The sequence below is a fragment of the Pinus tabuliformis genome, chromosome Q (assembly GCF_031772625.1).
Source record: "Pinus tabuliformis cultivar Carrire ecotype Pingquan chromosome Q, CPIR1, whole genome shotgun sequence".
Classification (NCBI taxonomy): Eukaryota; Viridiplantae; Streptophyta; class Pinopsida; order Pinales; family Pinaceae; genus Pinus; species Pinus tabuliformis.
In genome coordinates, this window is record NC_142296.1 from 102,593,276 (window position 1) to 102,621,149 (window position 27,874).

At 37.0% G+C, this 27,874-nt stretch overlaps 1 protein-coding gene across 13 annotated transcripts in view; it reads right to left on the reverse strand.

Moving 5' to 3' along the window:
• LOC149218437 (uncharacterized) overlaps positions 1-25,648 on the reverse strand; it is a 125,311-nt gene extending 99,663 nt beyond the window's left edge. For 5 of the 13 annotated variants that reach the window (XM_089384008.1, XM_089384009.1, XM_089384011.1 and 2 more), the window contains exons 1-2: positions 25,307-25,645; positions 23,398-23,675 (exon numbers count right to left, since the gene is read on the reverse strand). In XM_089384008.1, coding sequence (XP_089240134.1) covers positions 23,398-23,675; positions 25,307-25,469 — 441 coding nt within the window. In that variant the 5' untranslated portion in view covers positions 25,470-25,645. Of the gene's footprint in view, positions 1-23,397; positions 23,676-24,086; positions 24,204-25,306 lie in introns of all 13 variants that reach the window. The other 8 variants (XM_089384003.1, XM_089384007.1, XM_089384006.1 and 5 more) reach the window with 5 other exon arrangements.
• Positions 25,649-27,874: the final 2,226 nt, after the last annotated feature.

Below are 27,874 nucleotides of genomic sequence, written 5' to 3' on the forward strand. Positions count from 1 at the left end.
AAATTGCTGCAAACATAAGATGTTAGTCCACTACAACAATACAATAATCAGAGATGACTGAAAATAAGGCTAGCGCAAGGCTTCAAGGCTAGGGAAACCCCAACACTAGGGCTAGTGGAGGCAAAGGATGAGGCTAGGGTCCAAAGAAGGGAAACAATAGGCCAAGAGAAGCTAGAAAGGTCCATGGCGAAGGGAAAAAAGCACAATAGGGTTGTCATCGAGGAGAAAGAGGCCAATGAGGGGGGCCATAAGGGCTAGAGGCACTCTTAGGGCCATGGCAAGGCCGAAGATGGCATGCAGCTAAGGGAAAAAGCCCTCTAAGGGTTGCAGAAAGGGAAAAGAAGCCCTAAAAGGGGTTTTCGCTAAGCCTAAAAGACTATTGTTTTAACAAAGAGCCCCTTAAAAGGGTGGTTTGTCAGTGGCACCGCGACGAATCGAAGGGGGTGCGACAGATTGCAGTCGGTTGCAAATACAAGGTTCAAGATGGTTCAATGGCATTCGAGCATTGGTCAGAGGGCAGTGGTCAGTTGTTGCAGGTGGATCGTGGTCGGCTGTAGCAAATTAACCCGTCGGAAAGGATGGGACTCGTGTCGTTTGGGATAGTTTCAATGGAGCAACGACGTTGTCTATGGTGGTCGATCGGGCTGTGTGTTTTTTGGAAGAGGAGCGATGGATCAAACCAACAATGAGGTGGGATGTGGCAATGGAGAAAGTCCACTGTGTGATGGGGAGGATGGTTGGTTATGACAATGGAGAAGTTGGTGATGCGAAGATTTTTGCAGCAGCTTGGCTAGGTGCTACGGCGATCTACGTGGCTATGTGTTGTAGGCAACAACAGAATGGGTGTGTGCAAGCAGCAGTCGGTCAACGGCTGTTTACTTCGTGATGGTCAACGATGGTCATGTTGCTCTGCTCTGCTCTGCGAAGGAAATCAAGGACAAAAATTAGTATTGACCCCACACGTGTTGCAACTAGGCTTTCGAAGAGGACGGAATATGTAGAGAAGTAGAGATTTTTGGTGAAGCAAGTAGTTTGACTAGCGCTGACTCAAGGAAGAAGAACTACTTCAAGGAAGCCTTGTGACTTGGTCTTGGAGAAGTTAATAGGTCAAGGGTCTTGGTCTTGGAATTCGTCACTTAAAGATTCTATAAGAAGAAGAATTCATTTGGGTTTTCCTCTCAAGTTGGAGAGGTTTTGGCCTTGGTTGATCGCCTATATCTTGTGTCTGTTGTCTCATTGTTATTTATGATTTGGTAGTTGTTTGATGATAGTGAATGCTAATAATAATCAAGATAAAGAAGAAACTAATGAATTGAAGTAAAAATACATCACAATCAATTATCATTGCAAGAGAAATCACCTCATCCCTCTGCCCTAGATTTCTCAACAGTTGGACCTTTCCAAAATTCTTCAGAGATCAAAATTCCAGAACAACTACTTGTTGCAACTCAAAATTTATGGATCAAGCTTCAAGTAGCTCCACTTGACATTGGGGAGGATTCTAAGCATGGGGATTTTCAAGGATCTAATACAAGTGTCCTAGGTCATGATGACAACTTCAATAGGATATATCCCAACAAAATACAAATGTGGCGACACAGCAACATTAGAGATGTTTGAACAAATGAAATGATTAAACAACAATCATCAAAAATCAAAAGCAAGTAACCAAATACATTCAACTTTGCTCCAGTGGCCAATGTTCAGGAAGTATATGAGCCAAAGTTATTTGAGGTATAAGGAAGACCCGAATGGAAGGACATGGTAGTGGAACATGAGAATTTGATGAAAAAACATACTTTAGATTTCATAGCTCTTCTACCAAAGAACAAACCCATTGGCTACAAATGGGTGTACAAGGTCAAGGCAAACAGTACACTTGACAAGTAAAGGGCACAATTGGTTGCAAAAGGGTTCTCTCAGTGAGAGGCTATTGACTATAAGGAGGCCTTTTCTCCTACAACAAAGATGAGCACCATCTGATTAGTACTAGCCATGGCAACACAATTTTCCTAGGCCAATTAAATGGACATGAAGAAAGCCTTCCTCAATGGGGATTTGGAGAAAGAGGTCTAGATGTATCTACCATAAGGATTCCAGGTACTAGGGATGGAGCATCTTGTTCGAAAACTTAAGGTGGTCTTATATGGCTTAAAGCACACACCTCAGGCATGATACATTAAGATTGACAAATAATCAAATGAACAAGGGTTCCAACAGAGTCCTTTGGATTCCAATCTATACACTAAAAGCATTGGTAATGATAACATTTTACTGTTCATTTACGTAGATGAAATCGGTATTACAATAGTGAAGCAAGTTCTATTGAACAAGCCAAATCCAATACCACGAAGGCTTTTGACATGACTAACCTAGGCATCCTATATTATTGTCTACATGTAGAAGTTTGGCAAACAAGTAACAACATTTTTATCTCATAAACAAAATAGACCAAGAGTTTGTTTCACGCGTTTAGATTGATAAATTGCAAAATCTTGTCTACACCTACGGAGAAAGCATTGAAGCATTCACCCAAGACCAACTCTAAGACAGTTAATTAGTCAATCTACAAGCAGCTAGTGGGGAGCTTGATATATCTTACAACCACTAGGCCTAATTTGAATTACATTGTGAGCTCCATTTCCAAATTTATAGTGACATCGATGGAAAATCATTGAACTATAGCAAAAAAAACTGAGATATGTGAAAGGGACATCTGACTTTGAAATTTTACACAGTAAAAGAAAAGACAATAGGTTATGTGGATTTAAAGATTTAGACTGGGAAGGTTTTGTGGGTGATAGAAAATCAACATTTCAATATGTTTTCAACCTTAGCACAAGTGTAGTCACATGGACTAGCAAGAAAGCAATCTCTATATCCCTTTCTTCAATAGAAGAAAAATATCAAGGAGTAGCAAAAGAAGCACGTAAAACAATGTGGCTCAAAAGGATGCTTTTAGATATGATGAGGCAACAAATGAAGCGAAGACCGCTACTCTATGACAATTAGACAATGCTCAAACTAGCCAAGAATCCAGTCTTCCATGAGCATACCAAGCATATTAAGATACATTGTCACTTCATCAAACAACATTTAGAGGATCTATTTGAGTTGCAATACTATCCCATAGAGAACCAAACTGCAGACTTTTCACCAAGCCTTTGGTTCTAAAAAATACGTAAAATTTTGGGATCAGCCTGGTGTAATTAGTAAATTAACCATTAGGCAAGGGTGTTATATCATATTATAATATTCAATTAAATATTAAACATAGGCATTATTTTACGATTTTATGCTTTATTTCATGTTAGTGTGCTTTTCGGTCCATCCCACAATCATAAGGTGGATTGACTCAATAAGAAACCTTTTGCTTTCTCATTATTAATGCAAATCTTTGTTTCTCTTTATGTGCTCAAGTTATCATTATAAAAAGGAGCAAAGAGTCTTCAAGCTCCATAATGGAGTCAACATTTTCTATCTCAAAACCAAAAATGGCAACAAATGCCCCATGTCGGGCCAAATGGGAAAACTCACACCTCAAAATGGGGGTTCAAATTAACAAAATGTGAAACAAAGGTTTTGTGGCAAACACATTATGTTAAGAGTAAAAAGTTGTAAACAAGATTTCTTAGGCTTTAATTATTCGATTAATGCAACTGCATGTTCCTTTTATGCCAGGGTCTTGATTAAGGTCGCCATGGGTATAAAGGTCCCTCGGTTGGGGGCAATAAATTTTAAGACCACAACTCCATCAAATCCTTAATAATGTTCTTGGAAAAGGACCTAAGACCACATATTGATTGTACAATCTAAAGTAAGTCGTTTATTAATGATGGGCATCCTCATCCATAGATTCCTTGTTTACTTAAGATTCTATTGTACAAAATTGAAAAATTGAGATTGAAACTATTCTATTATTCTAAGCATTGAAAGTAAATACAAGGGTTGAAATTTTCAAAAGTAGTCTAATTTAGGAAATAGAAATGGAAACTCCACTAGTTGGGAAAGCAACTTATTGATAATGATTATACAAATGCAAGGTAATTTGGTTCACTGATGTTGGGGTTTCTCCTCCATCATTTCCAACTGTAATTAGGGTTCTGTTATATAAATGCAAAAGTTGAATTCAGAGAATAGTCTAATTTAGAAAATAGAAATGGTAACTCCACTAGTTGGGAAAGCAAATTACTAAAGTTGTGAAAGAAAACCATGCTACATTGTTGTGTAAAGTACTCAATTAAAAGAAATTGATAATGAGAACAAAGTGATTGTGTATTTATTTGTGTTTTGTTTTTACACGACATAAAACATAGTGATATCCAACCTACAAGAAAACCTCCAAGTATAGAAAGAAGAACTTGCTAAAACCAAAGGACCAAAGCAAGAAACTAACTTAAAACTATGCACATGTTTTTACAACTTTGGGTCAGCAAACATTCATCCTAAAGGAAGGAATCACGTTAATATCAATTAATGAAACTTGACATAGAAGCCATTTCTTTTAATTTTAATGAAAGGAAGCAACAATTGTAATTGGTTTTTGAACCAAGTTCTAAAAGGATCAACGATTGAAAGACGATAAGTATACAAATAGTTCAAGATTGATGGAAAATCTTGGTGGTTCCTTTTATTAACTAATACAAATATATTTTACCATTCCTTTTTAAGGAAGGAAACCAATAATTGCAACTTGTGTTTGAACATAGTTCTAAAAGAATCAATGGTTGAAAGACGATGAGTATGCAAATAGTTCAAGATTGAAAGTTAATCTTAGTTATTGCTTTTGTTAACTAATACAAATCTATTCTATCATTGCTTTTATTAGTGAATTTATATTGTTATCTAAGTGAACCGATGAATGAACCCTTGATAGCCCTACTGGGGAGCCACAAGCATCAATTCAAATGGTCGAAATGAGATTAAGACCCCAAAGGAACAATAGTCATGCAGATCCAAACTGTCATAATGCCTTGAAAACCAAAAAACTCATTTCGTAACCCTCCGAAAACTTATTTAACAAGTTGAAAGTGAATGAAAAGTATAATTGTTGCAAATAATCTACTAATCTAGAAACAACTAACAAAGTAAAATAAATTTGCTTTTGGTTGTTGCTTTAAAAGATTGTGAGGAAAGAGGAAATTTAGCTTCTTCCAAACCCACAATTGATTGTTAGGTGCAAATTTTTTTGTGAAATTGAAATGAAATTTGAGCCTGCCAAAATCAACCACAAGTTTTTCAACATAATAAATGAAAAATAAGGTAGTGAATGCAAGCAAGCATCCAATGGTGATAGATTTCACAACTTACTAATCTTGCACTCCTATCAAAGATGCACAAACTTCAACTGCCAAAATCAACCACAAGTTTTTCAACATAATAAATGAAAACTAAGGTAGTGAATGCAAGCAAGCATCCAATGGTGATAGATTTCACAACTTACTAATCTTGCACTCCTATCAAAGATGCACAAACTTCAACTTCTAAACAACTTGAGAACGTAAGGAAAACCTTGCTTCACATATCAACCATTTTCATTGCCACCGCTAAAATATGAGTAAGATAGTGAAATTAAGCATTCAATTTTGGAAATCTAGAATAAGCTAATAAATTGGCCTATTTACAAATCATGTCTTCCTACCAAAAAATTCACAACCTCAAGCTATGAACAACATGACAGCAAGAAAGAAACATTCACACACCAAAAAGAGAGAATCTAACATGTATTCCCACATTGCTCTCTAACTTCATGAAAATCTTGTCTTTACAAGAATTGCCTTCTGTTTATAAGCTTTAAAAAAGGTAATCCAAACCTCTAGCTAAGGTTAAAAAGCTATACTTGGGTTGAATTCATCTCTACCCCTTTCCAAAAGTCAAATCTTTCCAAAAGAATTCAGGCTTTTGTGATCCATAATGAATTAAGAAAAGTCTTTAGATAGAAATCACATAAGAGAAATTTTTGGCCGACGCGTTCCGAACCAACAAGTGTGGTTCATCATCAAGACTAGATGAAGAGGCAGACCATGGCAAAGGCTCAAATAGAGAGCAACATAGAGACCATAATTTCAAGTAACGGCTATATTTGAACAATAATATTTAAATTATGATATTAATTTATTAATATATTAAAAACAAATATTATTAAGTAACAACTATATTTTTTTTTTTCTAGGTTAAGACTAAGCTAAGTACCCACGGGGAATTGAACCAGTGACCTATCGCAAGGAGTGCCTTAACAGCGTACCCATTCACCGTCAATCCAAAGCCCCGTGGGCAAGTAACAACTATATTAAATAGCTAGTTTTTGAAAAATAATATTTAAATTATGAAATTAATTTACTAATTCATTACAAACAAATATTAATAAGTAACGGCTATATTAAACTGCTAGTTTTTAAAAAATAATATTTAAATTAATTATCATCACCATGGTAAGCCCAAGGTCTCAAGTCAAAAGCATTGTCACAACCGGTGTATTAGGCATCTTAGCCCTGGTGTCTTGTTCTTATTGTCTATATCTTGTTTTGGATGGACCATGGTCAGTCCCTTGTGGTTCATCTCGAGTTCCTCTCATCATGCATAAGATTGGAGGGCCTTAGATGGGCTTACTTAAGGACTCATGGTTTTATGGGAACCCACTTTTGTAGGGATGATCATCGATGTATGGGTTGTGCCATCCCATGTCAAGGTGCACCTATGCCTTACCACATGGTTAAGGTCTATAGAGTCTATAGGTGGCCTTGGCTTTGGTTCAATATCTCTTAGACAACTCTCATACATAGAGTCTCATATTAACAACTTTCATAGTTTATGAGGCATCGTTCCCAATGCAAAGTGGTCTCGGTGGTTAAACAATCAGCTTTGTCTCAATTTGTTCAACTTGATGAGAGGAGTCCATGCCACCTAGAACTTTTCCAAACAGTAAAGATAGTGTCCACTTACAGTGTGATCAATGTTCGTCATACAGGCCAAACAGGTTTCCATGTGGCAAAATAGGGTCAGTGTTAGGCAGTATGGTAAATTCATTATGTTGGAAGTTATCTACAAAGCAAGAGGTACAAAAACCAATTGTAAAAATGTCCAAATCCCTCAAAGCATTAGAGAACTAGCACAATGGGTAGATGACATGGAAGGAGCAATGATGATGTGGCAACTCTAGGCAAGAAATGAAGATTTAGAGGCATACCCAGTTCAAATGAGGGCCAATTTCAGCATACTCAGGTGCTTGATTGCTCAAAGTCCTTAAGGTGTTGGAGATCCTAAGGTCCATGGGATAAGTTGAGTTTACTAAAGGGAAAAGTCAAAGAAAACTAGTCATTATGAAGTCAATTAGTCGTTGGGAAGTCTAACTAGTCGTTGGGGATGCCTTCGACCAATAACTCGAGAGATCGACCTATAAAATAGTCATTAAGAAGTCAAATAGCCATCTCAAAGACCAAGTCAGGCTCTCCTAACCAAGTTCTTGGACAAACTCAAGTTTCATAAAGGACCAAAGAACGCAACGTTGGGCAACTAGAGGCTATTATTCTTCATCTTTGACCATTATTGGCCATTAGCAAAAGGAATCTTCGACCTACTTGTGCATTGTGAACCAAATCATCCCCTTTGTGGGCAAAGTATTTTGTAATGTAATATTTTATGAAAAATACTAAGTCTCCCACATGTGGATGACTAGTAAAACACTATTATTAGAGGAGTTCAACCAACCATTAGAAATATTTTATAAAATGTTAGCGTCCCCCCTTGTAATAATTGTTGTTGTCTTATGAAATAAGTGCCATCAATAAAGAATTCATTTTGCAAACCATTGTCCAATTTATTTTTATTTTGTTCATTGTGTGGGGTGGATTTGTTTCTTTGTTTTTTCTCAATTTATTGTCGTATCCCGGCTACAAATTTATAAGTTTTCTAATCAATCAGATCACACAAAAGCTAATAGTTTGAGCCAATGAGGGGCTACATAATCACATGGAGAAAACAAACTAAGGGGCAACCCCACTTGAATTTCTTGTTTGTATGTAGATTAATTCAACATGTGGGACTATTCAACATAACAAAGTTCGTATTTCACCTCACTCAAGTCGAAGGCCGAAAAATGCCACATATAGTGGTTGTTCCTAGCTGGATCCAAAAGGTAGAAAGATTGTTAAGTCACATGTGTGATGAATTCTCTAAGAGACCAAGCCCACATCCCTAACCAATTGCAAGATTGACTTCATAAGGCACTAGATTCACATCCCAGCTACCGAGAAGCATCGCTTGGTACAATATATAATCTTCAATAACCATTTACCTCTAAAAAACTCCAAAAGCTTTTGTTTTCTGCAATAGATTAGGAATTATACTTGCTGATTTTTACATTGTTTATCTTAATAGTAAGTTTTACGTTAAAGAAATTGATAAATAACACTAGATTTGAAGCCAAGGTTAGATACATTGTTTTGAATATTATTGGGCATATCTTACACTTTGTATGTGGTAAATTGAATGCATATATGAACACAAAATTGATCAATAACACTAGATTTGAAGCCAAGGTTAGATACATTGTTTTGAATATTATTGGGCATATCTTACACTTTGTATGTGGTAAATTGAATGCATATATGAACACTTTATTGTCTGTACCATACAAAATCTGCACCAAACTCCAAGATTTTAAGCTCTCAACAAGTAATTAACCTTCAGAAATCTTGTTTAGTGACTCTATACTCTTCATACTTGTTGATTTTACTATTTTAGAATCAAAATATTTAATTTCCGGCAATAATTAAAGGATATCTTAAATCTAGAAAATTCCTAGGCAATTTGCCTAGAGGTATTTAATAACACTCTTCAGAAAAAACAATTTCCAACTTGCTGGAAATTTCCTCTTTTGGTTGTTACAAGTTGGCTTAAAAGACTCATTTAACATCCACCAACCTCTCCACCTCTAGGTCTGTAATCTAGGAGTGCTTTGGCACTTGTTGGGTGGAGAAATGAGCCAATATAGGTTATTGTTCCTGTCATTTACTGCAAATCTTGCAGTCTCAACCAACAATCTAGATTCTAAACTGAAAAAAAAAAGACCATATTTTGTTAGAATTTTTCATGTACATCAAATTTGAGTGGTTAGACTCTATATTTAAAATCACTTGCCGTTATCTTATTTGTTGTTTTATAATTCTGCTGCATAATCATTCATAACAGAAACAATGTGACAGCCCCAAGAATTAACTCCACCTCTCCTTGAACCCATTTAAAGCAGTAGTCTTATTTGGAGTTGGTTGGAGGCCTCCCTTCACCTTTTAGGAGGTAGTTGGGTCTAGATAGCGGGGGCTTGGGATGAGGTAACCGTGGGAACCTACCATGTGTGTGTCAATCCCAGCAGGATGCCAGGACATTAGCAACTCTATTATTTGGATCGATAGCAAGTCTCTCTCCATTTTACATCAACCATAAGCCCCTTGAAATTTCTTTAACTCAATTCATCCATATAGATAAATATACAACATTAAACCTAGCCCAAATGGTTAGATCAATTTGTAGATGCTCTTCTGCTAAGTCTATAGAGGTCACAGGGTCAAATCTCATTCAATCCTATTTGGGGTTACCAGTGGCCTATGCAACTAGCAGTCAATCTACCTTCCACCCAAAAATTCCAAGAAAGAACATAGAGAAGTCCACGAGCTCTAGCATGATATTGTTATCCCTCATTTCTACAGGGGCACATACAGAGACTTCTTCACTTTGCATAACACCATTGTAAGGCCACAGATGTAAGTTAAATCCTTACAAGCCATGTAAGTCTTTGTATTAAAATGTCTTAGGCCTATTATGGTCAACCATCACCAATCCCTTTGGTTCCGATTCTTAGCTTTTTTCATCCTAGATAGGATTAGAGGATTTGGACTAGATCAAATTGGGACTTGAAGTTTACAAGAGCATCTGGTTATGTAGGGGTAATTGCAGTTGTACGGCCCGGTCTAGCCCATGTTACGCACACCTATATTTTATCACATGATCATATGTCATAGAGTTTATATGCATCCTTGATCATGATGCAGTATTTTTCAGCCAATTCTCAACATGACGATCTCACAGTTTTAGTGGATCATGTTTCCCGAGGTAGTGCACGTTTCTCAATACCTTTCATCCTAGAAGTCAAAAAGTCAACTTGGTCTCAAAAAGCTCAAAATAAAATATAGTCAAGGGCATGCCACCTAGAATTTTTTGCAAATGGCGAAGGCATCAATCATTTATGGAGCATGGGTTTCATGCTTGTTTGGTCAATCAGTCAAGCATCCATTGTATGCTTTAGGTTTGTGTCTAGAGTCAAAATCATTAAAGACCCTATTGGGCAATTGTATCAATGTAAAGCAATGTTTTAAAACTCTGACTCCGACTCCGACACCGACTTGGCCGAGGGTCGACTCGGACTCCGACTCCGACTCGGTATCGACTTGGCTGGCTCGACTTCAATGACTCGGTCGTTGTAAAAAATACATTAAATATTTATTTTTTTTATAAAAAAACATAATTTTAAATATTTTCATTCATGTTTCCAAACACACAACATTAAAATATAAATAGAAGACAACATATGATCAAAGTAGGCTCATGAATATATCCATTATATCAAAATGGCACCCAGTGCACTGTCCAATACATACATGATCATGAATCATGATATAGAGATCAAAACAAAAACACAACCAAGGAGGCTAGAAATGGCCTCTACAACAAAACTAAACTGTGAGTTGTGACCAGTACTACTAGCTACTACCAGAGGAGCCAAGATCATGTGGATCAATCTTTGGATCATCATCAAAGTCAAACAAGGGGCCCCATGGCTCCTCCTCATCATCATCTCCGACTGAAACTGTAGAAGTGGTAGCACTAGCAGGCTGTGCAACAGATGCAAGCTGAGATAGACGAGATATGCGCTTCTGTCGTGGCTGAGCAGAGGAATCGCCTGCCACTGGAGGACTTGCCGGCTATGAGGCTGAGGCTGAGGCTGGTACAAGTGGATCAGGATCTGCATTCAACTGAACATTCTGTTCGAGTGATGCTATCGTCAGTAATTCATAATCCATATCCTCATCAGAAGCAAACTCTGTTGGATGAATCTCCACTACCCAATCTGATGTTGGAACAATGTCTTCCAACACAATGGGATCTGAATCAGGTCTTTTGTTCAGCAATTGGTTGCATCTGAGCCGGAGGTTGTATTGGATATAGACTAGATCATTTAACCGTTTTTATCCAAACGGTTTCTCTTCTTTGTGTGAATCCTCTCAAAGACGGACCAATTGCACTCACACCCAATAGCACTGCAAGTTTGACCCAAAATACGAATTGCAAACTTCTGCAATTCAGGACAATGGCTACCAAAAGCCTCCCACCATTGTGCTGCAAGAAACATAGGAGTGTAATGAGTTAGCTCAACAAAATTACAAATTATATCCAACTTTCAAATTATAAACGATTTAACAAAAAAACTATTAAGAATTTGAAAATTGAAATTTCACACTCCAATGGGATCATGCGATCAATGCAATCAATCAGTCCATCTCTAACCTCCCCCCTCAAAGCTCCTGTCGCCTTAGCTTTATAATGATACCGTGGGTTCAAAAAATACCCACTTGCATGTATAGGGCGATGGAGTTGATTGTTCCATCTTTCATCAATGATTGCCCAAATGGGCCCATACTTAGCCACTTTATCCTTGTATTCCCTCTTTATTTGCTCCTTTGCTTGATCCATAGCCTCATAAATGAAGCCCATAGCCAATATTTCCCCATCCACCAACCACAACACCTTAACCAGTGGCTCAGCAAGCTGCACAATCTCTGCTGCCTTCCTCCAAAATATTTCTTCATTAACTTTATTTTTCAATTCTTTGCCTTCTAGTTTGTGAGACCACTGGCTTAGATTCCATTCTTCACTAGAAAAAATCTTTTGCAAGTTTCTATGTTGTGAAAGCATAGATTGCAATGTCAAAAAGTGAGTAGAAAATCTAGTGATGGCAGGCCTAATAATATCCCTGCCCCCTGTGTGTTTCCTCATGAGGCTCAAAATCCATGAATGATAGTAGATAAATTTTGTTATGCTTTTGGCATGATCTATAGTGTTTTTGACCCAATCTATTTTTCCAATATCCTCAAGCATGAGGTCTATGCAATGTGCAGCACATGGGGTCCAAAAGATGATCTTGTGTTTTTCCTCTAACAGTTTACCAGCAAGAACATAGTTAAGAGGCATTATCTGTGATGACTTGAACAACATTAGCTACCCCCACCTCCTCAACAACCTCATCCAATAGCTGAAACAACAATTGCCCATCTTTTACCTTATCAGATGCATCAACTGATTTTAGAAACATGGTTCCCTGAGGGCAGAAGATAAGAAAGTTTATGATGGTACGGTTTCTTTGATCAGTCCATCCATCTGACATGATGGTACATCCTGTTCTTGCCTATGAGTCCTTGAAATCTTTCAAATAGTCATTAATGGATAAAATTTCTTTCTGCAAACGATACCCCCCTTAGCTCATGCATAGGAGGGCCTCTGAAGCCTTTTCCAGTAGCATGTATGGCATCAAACATAGGCTCATAATATGGTGAACGGGAAGCATTGAAGGGGATATCAGCGTCACACCACCATCTAGCTATGTAATCACAAGTAGTCTCCCTCAATTCTTTCTTCCAATGGTCATCTAAAGTGGGCTGCATTTGACTTTTACTAGCTTGAGGACCATGTGCATCTGATGGAGAGGAGGGAGTGAAATAACTTTTGATATTCATATCACCCTTTTTCATTCTACCCTTTCCCTTTTCTTGAATAGATTCAAAAGAGGGAGGAAAATATCGGAAGGGGTTGGATGCATTAGTACAAGGAATAGAGGAAGAACCCTCAAAATCAAAATGGGGGTTGGTAGCCATCATTTTTTATATATTCCTCTTCTTCCCAATTTCAGCCTCTAACTCTTTTTGCCTAGCCTTATCTTTTTTAAACTTCTCAAAGCTGGCTAACAAATCCTTCCTAATCTCCCCAATTTCTGGTGAGGTACATAGACTAATTTGGCCTCTAGTCCCTGCCAAGTGTTGTTTCAGCCTATTAATGCCCCTAGGACCTTCGTTAATTTTCCTATGGCAAAATTTGCAATGCATTTGACTTTCAACCATTTCAACATATGCCCAAGCAGCATCTTTCACTCTAGGTGCTATTTTTTGACTTGGAAATGAAAGCAAACAATCTGAAAATGAGATAATCAAAACATAAAGACCAAACAACAAAGAAACAATGAAGACAACACAAAAAATTAAAAAATAAAGAACAAAAAGAACAAAAAAAAATTGATTCAATGTTCATTTCTTTCACAAAAAAACACTTTACGATTTCTAGATTTGCACATAAAATTTAAAAAGAAAAAACAGATTTTTACAAATGAAAAACAATACCTCCAGGCACAAACTGCCTCCTCAAGCTTCCTCCAAGAAACCAACTCCTCAATGTTGCTCCAAATGGCTACCCAAGAAGCTCCTCACTCCAGCTACAATGCTTGCCCAAGACTCTTCACTGCTGCTCCAAAAACAAACTCAACAACTCCTCACAAACTCTCACTGAAATTCTCACTCAAATGCATGAAATGGTTGTGAGAGAATGAGAGGGGTTAAGTGGGTTAAATAGGGTTTGGGAGAGGGGAATGGACCCCAAAGACCAAATAGGCACTATTAAAACCGGTTTGGAGTCCACAAAAAAAAGATTTAAAAAAAGACGTTGTTTCCGGTTTCAACGGGCTGCTGTCACTAACTCAGCCGAGTTAGAGCGGGCTCGGCCGAGCCGGTCGGGTTAATACCAAGCCGGCCGAGTTGTTAGACAACTCGGCCAGCTCGGTATTAACCCGGTCGGCCGAACTGAATACTTGATCGAGTCATTGTTTTGAGGCCTGGCTCGGACCAACTCGGCCGAGTCGATTCCGAGCCGGCCATTTTTTAAAACAGTGATGTAATAAGATTTTGTAATTAAATGTGTCTAAAGGACTCTTAGAGATCAAGTCGGCCAGCCTGTTCATGTCGACCTAGAGTGGCCTTAATAAGCCACTTGGAAGGGCTATATATAGAAGGATCTTTGACTTCATGAAGGACAATTGATACACACACATTATATCTGATCTGCGATTTAGGAAGGAAGTGCGAGGAAGTCAAAAAGAAACCTGTATATCTTGGTGTCTTCTAATCAGAGGTTTGGAAGGTATGCAAAGGTCTTAGAAGGAAGAACAAATTCAGCGAAGAAGGTGTCAAGTTCTGTGAAGTTCAGATCCCCATCTTATGCATGATCCGAGAAGGCTTGAAGAGCATTCCTGTGAAGAGAATTCGTATAGAGATCCTAATGAATGTCTAGTTGGTCAACTTGTATCTTGGAGGGAGCTAAGAAGTCTTGTTTGGTCTTGGTAGTCTCCTTCAAAGTTGATATGAAGAAGTTCTGATGGGTTTTCCCCTTGGTGGGTTTTGCCCTGGCATAGAACCTAAATCATGTGTTTACTTTTGTTTTGGCATTTATTTGATGATGAAAAACATAATCAAGTTAAGAAGAACCTAAATCACAAGTAAATGTCATGTAAGGAAAACATTCAAGTTAATTAAGTTGCCCTATCAGTTTACCAACATAGTATCAGAGCTAAGGTCAGTGGTGTAAAGGCAGCTAGAAAATCACATTGAATAAAGAAGAAGGGTCTTAGCCTAGTCTTGAAAGTCGAGCTCCTTGAAGAAATTCCAAGCTAGAAAAAGAGTAGATTTTTGTGCATATTTACAAGCTTATACCTCTGCGATTAGGGCCACAGACTAGAGCTCAAAAGTCAAAAGTTCGAAGATACCAAGCAGCACCTTTTGAGAGATCTGAAGGGCTAGACCATTAGCCTATTCAAGACTGAGTTCCTTGAAAGGAAGAACAAAATTTTTCCTCAGAGATCAAAAATTCTGAAGTTCTGTGTATTGCTATAGAGGTGACCGAATCACAAGATCGGAGTATCTTTTGTGGACTAGAAGAAGTCCCCATATCAAGCAAAGAGTTTACTCGTCAAAAAAACCAAGATCGATCCATTGAGAGGCATAGTATGCATGTTTTGAAGCTACAACCACCATAGAAGAAAAGGAACCAAGGTTCCTGTGAAAGAAGACGAAGACCGGTGCATATATATATATATATATATATATATATATAGGAAGGATGAGCCTCAACAGTGGCATTAAAGCTCACCTTGTAAGATAAAGAGAATCTCTGTTTTTTTTTTACAATCATATTGGGTTTATCTGGAAGGCCTACTTTAGTGATCATTAAAAGATCATAGTCTCATTCTTAGAAGCAGTGTGGAAAAAGTCTGCAAAAAATCGGAATTAAATCCTAAAATTGCGATTTTTTCATCAAAACGATCTAATTGGCCGGTTTTTTGCCGACTTTTTCAGAAACGAAAAATCACAATTTATTTGTTTTATGTCCGATTTTATCGAGAGTCGACCCAAAAAGTCGACCATCCTCCCACGCCGCGGATAAAGAGGCCGAAAAGGCCGAAAATGATATCATTTGCTTCTGTTTTTTCTCTCATTCAACGTTGTGGAGATTCATAGTTGTTTGCCATTGCCCTAGAGGAGAATATTTGTGAGTTTTGTGGTGGGGATTTGGAGATTTGTCCACTGCTCAACGTGAGAGATTCAAAGTGCCGAATTGCTACTACCAAATATGTATTTTAATTTCTCTCTTAGTTTTTTTTACACAAATGGATTCTTAAATCTTTCTATAATTCTCTATAATTCTATTATCTCAATCCTCAATTATCTCAGCTAATCCTTCTTCATTACATTTTCTTCTTTTTATGAATCAAATCCTATTCTAACTGTACTAACAACTCAGTCTCTATTTTTAATCAATCTAACAGTCAAATCTCTATTTTGAAGCTCCATTACACACCTACGCTAACAACTTTATCTCTTAGTCTAAAATAAGACAATTTCCTAACTATTACAATAATTAATTACAAATCATTTTCGAGAGATCCAACTCTCTCGACTAAAACTGACTTTTGACCACTCAGGTCAGTGAAATTCAACTCATTTAGCCACAACATGTGAACAAACCATCACATTGCTGACTAAGTCCAGATGCTCCTGCATCAGTAAAGTAATACTCTTTGTGCTCTGTAAATAATAATGATTGTGATATACATTACACTGATGACAGGTCCCACAAGGTTCTTAATTTTTGGACTCTTAATTTGGGATTTATAATTAAATTTTAATGACTTTCATGCATCATAGAATGATTATGTAGACAGTAGTAGATTGTAGGTTGTAGCAGACTAATAGTACTTCTTAAGTTCTTGACAATGGACAATGATGACGAGATTTGTTTTTGTGATGCACAATGATGATTAGACAATATTAGACTTTAGTATTTTATTTTGTAATTTGAATTCCAAAATTACTAATAGTTCTATTGTTTATATTTTAATTTATCATTCGTGTTTATGCTGAATTACTAAATTTTATTTTATTTTTTATTTTTTAATAAATATAAAAAATAGTTGCCGCACTTGTCGTCCCCTGAAAATATGGTGGTGGGCTCTAGCCGTCCCAGGAACTCATCCCCCTGTAACCCCCATCTAACTGTCCCCACAGCCAGTGCAACATAAAAATAAACAACACTTTAACAATTGCCAATGAAAACTAGAGCTGAGAATACAAATTAAACTAGGGTTTAACTAGCACACTAAATCTGAAAATTAAGTGGCATATAACAGCCCTAAAATGCAAGAAGTCCAGCCCTAAAAAGGCTGTAAAATAAATCAGCAATGCATAATATGATGATAATATTTTATTCTTTTAACCATACAAAAGCTCAATAAACCTAGACGTCTAGCTATTCTATTGTTGAAAATGAATATATAGCTGTTATAAATCCTAATTTAATCCTAAAATAGAAAATAGAAGATAAAACTTTGGATTTTGTGATTGAGTATTGGGAGAAAGACTAGTGACTACTTATTTTTGAAGCATCTGGGGTCAACTAAGGACTCCTTTGGGAGAAAGTAAGAAGATTTAGGGTGATATCTAGGGCTGACCACTACTCATAAAATTAAAATAATTATCAAACCCAAGCTATGAACATCCATAGAAATTTTGCAAGTTCATCCACTGAAACTATCTCCATAAGACATCATTGTACTCATCCTTAACCTTTTAGAATAAGAGAAAAATACTAAAATAATTTATCAAACCCTAGCTATGAACAACCATAGACATCTTGCAACATCATCCATTGAGTACCACCTCCATAAGATGTCACTCTAGTCATCCCTCTATAGCCTTTTAGAATAAGAGAAAAGTAGAGATCTAGTGATATGTCTCCACAAGTAGCGATGACTTAAAAGTGAGAAATGCTCCTCTTACTTATATGAGAGATCTAACACTGGCTCATCCACCAAAATCCCTAAAACATAAAATAATGCATTTATCTCTTACAAGCCAAAGAGATAAGGCAACAATACTTACAATATCCATGATACAAGGGTGGATACGTCTCAAGACCCTCAACAACACGTCATAAAAGAAAAAATAATGCTCAAAATATCAATTCGTCCTCCTCAAATGTGTGCTCTAAAGGCCATACGTGTCACATAAATGCATAGCATGCTTTTATGCAGGTATTACAGACTGTCATACAAGACAGCAAGTTATTTTGACTCATAAATCCTTAACCAAACCTCAAAATCAAGAAACAATCACACATTTGGTTAGGATAAGTTTAGTAGACCAAAATCCAAAGGTTACATGCTATATCTTTGAAATATTTTGGTTACTAACATCAACTATTGAAATCTGCTCTGCTTTTAGCGTTGTTTTTTAGGCAGGACAGCAGACAATTCAAGAACACCTCAACCCCATTGTGACTTCATACAAGGCACTGGACATAAACAAGAGTTTCAGGGAAATATTGAGGGACTCCTGCCGTGGCTGTTTAGGAGGTGTTGGGCCTAAATAGTGGGGACTCGAGCCGAGGTGACAGTGGGTCCTTGCCTTGCGTGTGCCCATCTTAGTGAGGCTGCCAGGGCCTTAGCAGTGCTGCTAAAAAGATTGGTAACAAGTTGTTCGATAGGATCCCTTCCAATGATCAACTTAAACAAATGTATGTCAAGCATTTTAGAGGGAAAACTTATCCACGCAAATCCAAAGAAAAATCCTATAGGAACCCAAACCTAGAATAAACTCTTGGTCAATCATCCAGTCAAACATCCTATTTGTCTAAAAAGGTAGTGTACCCACCCAAATTTTCAAAGTCCACTGTAGTAGATGTAGATCTCTTTGGATGGGAAAATAATGCTAAAGTGCCTATCCCTTTGATGAAGTTGTCAAGATCCCTACCTTTAGAAGTCAAATAGGGAAGGCTTTAGGTTTTGAAGAGCCAAGAGTCCAGGAAGTGATTCGGAGTAACACTATTCGTATGAATCAAAGTGAGGATCCCCCTATGTTTCTAACATCTGTCATGTTAAATCTAGCAATGATCCCTTAAACGATCCATTCCTAGTGTCATTAATCGTAACTAATTGGGTCCTTCATATTTGCATGATGGATTCAAGGGCTACAGTATATGTCATGAGCTTACAAGTGGCTAAGAAGATGGGACTTAGAGCTTTACGACCTTAGAAGAATATCTATGATTTTGACTCTCGTGAGATCCCATCCATCGGGTTGATCAAGGATTTGCAAGTTCACCTCGCAACATAATGTATTCTTCAGTATGGACATAGTCGTGTTGGATCTGCCTCCCACTTGGGGAATGTTGTTATCGTGAAAGTGGATGCTAGATGTAGGTGGTGCAATTCAAATGGATCTATCTTACATCACACTACTTACTCGTGAGGATAAATCTGTTAGGTTATACAAGGAATCCTATAGAATGAACCATGTAGAACATCCTAGAAATCCTAACAATCAAGTTAAAATCATAGAAGAAAGTATGGGATCTTACATGGTCATGGCCACTGCAATTCTTCAACCAAAAGAAGTGAAGGGGTTATGGAGGATGAGTTTTGATGGTGCATCCTCAAAAAAGTATAAACAAGCAGTCATGGGGGTCATAGGTGTCTTTGATGCATTTGGGATAGAAGCGATACCAAGGTTTATGAATGTTATTGCCAATTCATTAGTTGTGTCTACATCAATTATGCAACCTTGCCCAAAATTAGAGATAGGTGGTAGAATTGAGATACTTACAAACCCTCAATTTCAGACAATGTTGAGAACTGGCAAGTTTTTAACGACGGTGATCAAATTGTCAGGCTTCTCAAGAGCACTGATGAATTCGAGGGACAGGAGCCTTATTTGATGGAAGAACATTCTGTAGAACTTGTACCCCTCTAATAAGATTCCCTCGAGTTTAATACCTTTAGAAGCATCTTTAAATCGAGATGATGCTTTCAAAGGATGAACCAACTCAATCATCCTAGAAGAATATGAAGAGATCAACGTAGGGACTACGGTTGACTAGTAGTCACATCATTCCTAAAGAAGAGTAAGATTAAGAAATTAGTGATGGATTTTAAGGATGTGTTTGCTTGGTCATATGATGACATGAAAGCATATAAAGATGATGTCATACAACACACGATCCCTTTAGTCGAGGGTGCCAAGCCTTTCAGGCAAAAGCTTAGGCAGATCAATACAAAGCTCATTATTAAACAAGAACTTGAGAAGATGTTGAGTGTGAGAATCATTTCTCCATCTAGACATACCACTTGGCTTTCAAACCTCGTGATAATGACAAAGAAGTTAGGACAAATCCACTTGTGTGTGGATTTCAAAAACCTAAATGTAGCCTTCATCAAAGACAACTACCCATTGCCCAACATGGAAATGTTGTAGTAACTTAAGTAAGCACCAATTCTAGAGAAACGATCAAGCGAAGAGGGAAAAACCCTACTAAGGCACAACCCTCTTCAACCACACAAACCCATCGAAGTTCCTCCTTGGCCCACAAAAGACATGAAAACATTACAATCCAAGGATAGAGTAATGAAAGACAATCAGGTGGAGATGATGGAGAAGAACCACCCCCTCATGTCAGCTTGGAAATGTCCCATATTGTTATTTCTTCTGAAAGGAACAATTCAAGTAAAAGACGCTCACAGCAAGAAGAATGATCTACAGATATGGATATGGACAGTGCCACCGTCCCAAACTAGGTAGCATCACAATTGGTTGAGAGTCAGAAATTAGTCAAGGAGTTGATTGCTGAAGAGCCAATCATTTTTTAAGAATGGTCATTAACCATGCATAACACCCATTACGATAAGATTGGTAGAAAATTACAGTTTGAAAAGGTGCATGTCAAAAACAAGAAAATTACTAAAATGTGGAAGTCAAAAGTTGACGTCTCAAGAGTAGGACCTATTGAACTCCTGAAATTACACATGACTATAGGGGATGCACTTGCTCACTCTGTCTTTTTTTTTAACATGAAAGACCCAATCAATACAGACTACTCCTTGAGCCTAATCAATACAGACTACAGAATGCCTCCGGAGACTTGAACCTGGGTGTGTGGGGTGGCAAGCCACAATCCCAACCACTTGAGCTAAGAACCATTGTGGGAAGACAGATCTGAGGGTTTGAACAACATATTGTGGGTTTCAAACTCTTAATCTAAATCATATCAGGGTGCCTTCGCCATTTCCATATTAAAGTTGGTTTCTTTTCTTTTCTTTTCCAACTGAAGAAATCGTGCCTGAAGCTAGCCTGGAGCAGTAGCTCTCAGGTATACATAGTCTTACTCAGGATTGGACCACAAGACCTGTGGGTACCAAACCTCCCCACCTAACTATTGGACCACATCCACGGGACTTGTACCTTCACTGAGGAAGAGGTTGAAAATATGAGGTCAAAAAGAAAGATAAGTGAGCTAGAGACATCTCTTAGTCCCAAACCTCTATTTAGGCCCCATTTAGCTATTCAAACACCTCAAGCTACAATAGCAATCACCCCCAATACAACCCAAAAAGTTAAGAAAACGAAAAAATTGTTAAATGGTGCCAGATCCTATGTCACAGTAAATATTAATAGGCGACTAGGAATAATTAAGGAAGTAATGGAAATTTATTTATACTTGAGAAATTTGTCTCAAAGAATTGCTTCAGTTTTTGAGTACTTGAAGAAATATTTGGAGTGTTTAACAATTCGTTGAAAATGATTTAATGACTTTTATTAGTAGAACCAATACTCTTAGTGATTTCCAAAAGAACCAACAGGACCCTTCCATCAGCGAAGAGAATCAAGCAGATCAAAGCATATTGGCATGCAAGGATTAAAATTCTAGAAGATATTATTTTGAATGTTCAAGTCAAAACATATTGGCATGCAAGGATTAAAATGCTAGAAGATATTATTTTTGAATGTTCAAGTATTGATGACTGTAGGAGAAATAATTTCTTTTCAAGGCTTTAAAAGTTGTCAATGAATTACAAGGGCCAAAAATGTTTAGAGATTCTATGAATCAGAACACATTGCAAGAAGAGTTGAATATTATTAAAGCATCATGGGAGTCATGTCCCAAGACATGCCCTTTCATAATTAATTATACTTGTTAATCATTATTTTTCATTATTATTTATATAATAATGAAAAATCATTATTTTTCATTATTATGATCATAATATAAATGAAAGAGGAGTATCATTTTTATAAAAACACAAAGCGAACCTGAACAAGGCCTTAGGAGGTTTGATTATTTTCCTTGAGAGGAGAAGACATCAACACTAGGGTAAATAGCCAAATTTTTAGGTGCAAGTATGCACATGGGCATGGGTGAAAAAATGCTTATTTTGAAATCAAGGTGTGTCAAGTTACCTAATAATATGAGCTGTAAAACCAAACTTATACCATCAAACATCCACGATTTGCAAAACTCATAAGAAGGGTATACAATTATGGGAAGTAAGAATCTTGGGAGAGTTTGTAAGTATACAGTGTATGTTTTGGCACTAGACACACTAGTTGGATCTCTATAACATATTGCCAGGCAATAGAAAATAAAAATCCAACATTTATACAGCTACTATATATGAAATATATCGACTAGCCCTCTATATCAGCTAGTTGGACATGAAATATGTAGGTTAGACTATTAGAATTTTGGATAACTTCATAGGCAAATTCATAATATAGATTGCAGGGCACAGAAATGCAAATGAGACCTAAATCGGACCTTAAATCAGATTGTTGGGCATGGAGGACACAGACCTTAGAAATGAGAATATTAGGCAATGTATTAGACAATACTAAGCATAGTTTTGAATCGTTTTGAGGGAACATCCCTTCAGTTTGATCAAGGGCACCTCCCCACATAAAGAACGTGAGAAGGCATCCCCCAAGATGGGGGAGATGATGAGTACATGTCTCTGCAACAGGAAGATGCAGGGCACATCTCCTAGTGCCCTAGCAACAAAATACCTATGTATTTAAGATTAACTCGTCTTCTTTCAAAGGATTCAAACCCTTTGATTTAAAACCTAGCTCAAAAAGTCTAAACGTACAATATCAGATCAGAAAACAAACGGGGAACTCACACTTCATAAAGAAAAAAAGCTAAACAAAAGATTGAGAAGTTACAGCAAGAAGAGAAATTGAAGAGAATTAAAAGCTTGACACAAAAGAAGCAGCATCGTCGTAAGAGGAATCATGCCAAAGCTAAAACAACCATACCTGTGCAAACAAGTTGCCCTGAATCAAGTCATCGGTATGAGAGAGCACAGGCTGAGAAGCCATCATTGATAGATAAGAAAAACAAGAAAGTTCAAGTGGAATGAAACACCTAGCAAAGAGATAAAGTGTTGTCCTATGCAAAAAACACTGAAAACATGGAGATTAGGTGTCGCTCTGTTGCTGCAAATTTGAAAAATAAAAATTAAGGATGGCATTGCCCTCAACTCCTTTTAATGTTGTTCCTGTTCCTTCAAACATTGTTCCCTTAGCTTTGCTAATTTAACGCTTTACATTTCTTGAAAACCCTAATACCTTCCATTTGCCCAATACTTATTTCAGATTGGATGGGAATATATAAGAGCATTTCCATCAGTGCACATGCCATATCTAATTGTCAGTCACAATCCAATTACACCTATCATACTAGTCAACCATTTGATTTTCTTAAATCCAGTTCCATAAAACTCAAATGGGACTTTTCTAGCTCATTCACTATATTTTAGCCTTGAAGTAAATATCTTCAAAACAAAAGAGGTGTATGTATGTGCATATGTCTCTATCTATGCAGATGAATATTGACGATGTTTTCGATATGATGGTATCCAAACAAATACATTTCACTTAAAAACAGCATCCCAAAGAATGAATAATTCATAAATAATACCTGCAAACAAGGTCCTGCCTCGCATTCATTTTCCTCAAGACGATATTCATGCATTATCCAATCAGTTCGTTCACCTTGTGGAGCCCGGCCTCTATAGAAAACTAGAGTCTTTTTTTTTCCTACTGTACTTGCTCGAGAGTAAACTTTACGATCCCTTCCTGTGGCCTTCCAATACCCAGCTTCAGTAGCCCTATTAGTGCGTGAACCATTTGGATACTTCCTATCACGAGGACTATAGAAATACCACTCCATATCACGGTTGGGAAGGAAGGATTTCTCTGCAAAATTGCAAAAGATTCAAGGGTGAGTCATTGTACTCATTGCAGAATTTTACTTACCACATAATCAGGTCCAGGAACATGTGCAACATCATGTTTCTTAACACCAAAATTTAATTTACAGGAAAGATTCGTATGCAAAACACACAAGCTCATTTCAATTATGAAACATTATGTAAATTGAGTTTAGTTCAAAGAAAAGAGGTGTCAACGGTCAACCTATGCAAAGCCAATTTTTTTAACACCAAAATTTACTTTACAGGCATAATCCGTGCAGAATTGCACAAGGTTCATTTCGATCACGAGTCCTTGTCCACTAATTACTGAATTGCAGTTAACATGATAATCGTCTAGTTAACGTGAAAATCTTTGGGAAACTATGCAACAGTAAATCATCATGTGTCTTCTTACCAGAATTTTTACACTTCTGCAGACCCAACTGAGAAAATCCAGTTTATCCCATTAACTACTGTTACTGAAAAACTGAACATAACTGTTCCGGGAAACTTGATAAGCTGCATCAGTCCACTGTCATTAATAATTATTATCGATATACATATTCTAAGCTAAGAAGCTGTGAAAATAATACTTATTCAATCTTATGCCATAATATTTCAACCGCCAGTGGGAATAAACAAATATTTCTTTGGAGTAATACTACCGACATCTATTTTAATGTACCTAACACTGTTAATACTAAAAATTCAAGAGCCATTGTGGTGGAATGTTCTAGTTTAATTACTTTAACACAACCTACGATAACCAAAAAGTTACTGTCTCTATATTTAGTAAATTCGAATTTACGATTGGAAGCACTAGGAATCAGTAAGCCCTTGCATTTACTATTAACCAAAATTGACTTTAAAAGTTCAGTTGAATTCTATAATTGAAATTTTCATTAACATAACCAGGTTTGGCAATCTGCAAGCCATTGAATCCTTGAATGTCCCCTTCTTGGAACCTACTTAGCAGAGCCACCTGTTCCGATTCAAAGTCATCCTCTTGAATATGTTTCACCCTATCGGCATTCTATGTAAACAGTTAAAGAAAATGGGGCCGCCATTCAATGTACTCGCATTGAAGTTACTTCTAACATAACCACCCAAGGAATCTGACGGACTAAATCTGTGAGCTACTATCCAAAGATAGATAGGTTAGAAGACTTGCGAATAACGGATGCCTCCCACAATCCAATACAGCAATTCAGTAACATCGACTCTGTTCAAACGACCTGCTGTTATATCCTATGTTAATATAACCTGCAGTTACATTCTCTGTTCCTAATACCTAGAGTTACGAGGGCTTAAGTTGGTGAGTGAAATTCATTAACAGGTAGGTTATTACTGAAATCTACATTAACCTGACCTGCGAACAGGAACCAGAAACGCAACCCATGGACCATCATTTTACAAAAGACCGCAGTTACCGCCATCATCTCAGCTCGCAATTCCACTTAAAAGTCAACCATATGCTAACCCCCAATTAATAGGTCAAAATGTAAGTCTAAAATTTCGTTACAGCCGCCATGAGAACTAATGCCTAAGAGAGATTACTTCAAAAACATAATCAAATCGCTACTACTTAGCGAGATCCCATAAATCTGTGGACCAGGAAAATAAAATTGAAGTTACCAGGCAAATCCCAGGGCTCATTTCTGTAAAGGTCGACCTCGGTAATAACTTCGAGCTCTGCTTCTTTAAGGCCGTGATTGAGTTTGCCCTTGAGATAGCAGGAGATAAGTTCTTCGTCCGTTGGATGGAACCTGAAACCTGGAGGTAAAGCTAATGTTCCCATGGGCAAAGAAAGGGGTATCGAATCCCCTTCTACCAACTCTTAAGCCAAACAGGTGAAACCAAATTCCACTCCCTCATATTCCACTGGTCTCCGTTCTGCCTTTTTCTTTCGCTGTTGATAATTTATCTGCCGTCTTTCTGTGCCGGTGGCCGATAATGCCTCCGCCCAACTATGATTTGTATGTCTCTCCTCCAACCCCAACCGACCTACTATTTAGGGCGTCCATATTCGCAGAATAAAGAGCCAATGAATATTGGCCACATATTTTTCGCACACGTGTCGCTTTTCAGTGATTTTCGCACACGTGTCACTTTTCAGCGATTAGGAGGAACAGTAACAGGACCGGTATTTGGTTGGGATAGAAACAGGGTCGGTATTTGGCTTGCATAGTTGAGGACAGCTCAGATATTTTTTTTGAGTTTGGGAAGAGAGAATTTGCATTTGACTTACTATTTAGGGTGTTTATATTCGCAGAATAAAAGACCAATGAATATTGGCCACATATTTTGCGTGTAGTTTTTCAGTGATTACCAGAAAAAAGAATAGTAACAGGTTTGGTATTTGGTTTGATTAGTAACAGGGCTGGTATTTGGCTTGGATAGTTGAGGACAATGGAAGATCCCTGTGAAGTTTGGGAAGAGAGAATTTGCATTCTCTGTTACAATAAGACTGTGGTGGAGATAAAATGGTATTCTGAGATAAAATTGCAGTGGAAACTGTGTCGTGAAATATGCAATATATAAAAGAACTATATTTAATAATAATAAAAAAACTAAAAATTGATAAAATACACAAAAATAAGATAAATCTAATTACTACTCTTCTAATCAAACCAAACTCGTAGTCATGACCAAAAAAATAAAAAAAATTAAAATTGTTATTACTACTTTTCTAATCAAAACTCATAATCCAGTAAAAAAAAAATTGTTGCTTATTCTCTTGATCCTTACCCTACTCAGAATAAAGTCCAATGAAAGTTGGGCCACATATATTTTGTGCACACGTGTCGCTCTTCACTGCTTACCGGTAACAGTTTGGGCTTGACAGCTTCATCGATGTCGTCGCGCAACTCGCTCTGCTGTCGAACACAAGTTTCCCCAAGTAGACCCTTTTTCACCTTTTTCACAACATCGTGAGATACGGGGAAATTATATCGCTTTTCTATTCCTTCTGTAACTAAAATTATGACACAATTTTTTTGTCCGCATTTTAGTGATAGGAGACAAATTGTAATTTTCAAGCTCCATGACGTAAATTTGGATAAGGCATCATAGGGCTTTCAAAATATTCCAAGCTAACATACATCTTCAAAGTAGTTATAATTTTTTTTTGTATTTTTAATTAAATTTATTAATTAAAAGAAATGGTATGAATAAGTGTTTTTTTAAGACTAATGATTTAATGACTAAGTAAGAGTCGAGATATTCTTTATTGATTAAGGACTTTTTAAGGTCACTTAATCTTTAAGCCTAATTAAAAGAGGCTAAGCATGTCATTTCGTGGAATCATGGTGAGGGAGATATTTGCCTATCTCAACCACTCGATCTATCTTTAGTATCATATAAACAAGTGTTATATGAAATGAGTTATGATTTATTGGGCATGTGGTATTGATAAGCCATGGTATTGCCCTATTTACGGATTAGGAATATCCATGATAAAGTGGGGGTGAATTTATATGGTTAAGAAACTTGTTACATGTTTTTTTAAATTGTTAATATGTTCAACTATATCCATGATAAAGTGAGGGTGAATTTCTATGGTTAAGAAACTTGTTACATTTTTTTTTTAAATTGTTAATATGTTCAACTTATATATCACTGTAGATCCATCTTAATTATGGATCTATCAAATGCCTAAAGGGATCAAATATATTTTCACTCTAAAAGAGGTTTGTGTCTCAAGAGTTAATTAGTTTAAACTCCTCCTTTAAATAGGTAATATTCCACATGAATGTCATGGGTCAATACCATGGGTTCTCACTACAATGGGTCATTTTTATTTTTATTATAATTATTTTTTATGTGGTTCACGGACATCAGATTGGTGGTCACTACATCCACCCAAACTATTCGGGATATTGGTGACCACTACGTCCACACAAACTATTCGGGCAAATCTATGTGAAGGGACCACTTCCTGTCGGCTCATTAGCAAAGCCTAACCCCGAGAGCATCGAGGAGAATTGACCCCATGACCTCCCATTAGCAAAGTGCTTTAATGGCGGGAACTCTACTAATTGAGCTAACCCTTGGAACTTGTTATTTTTATTTTTATTTTATTTTGACCAAGTTAAAATGTTTACTGGGCTTGAGAGCACCTTTCTGGACAATTAATTATTTTTATTGTTATTATAATTATTTTAAATAAAACTATAATTTAATGAATTTATATGATTTTTTAAA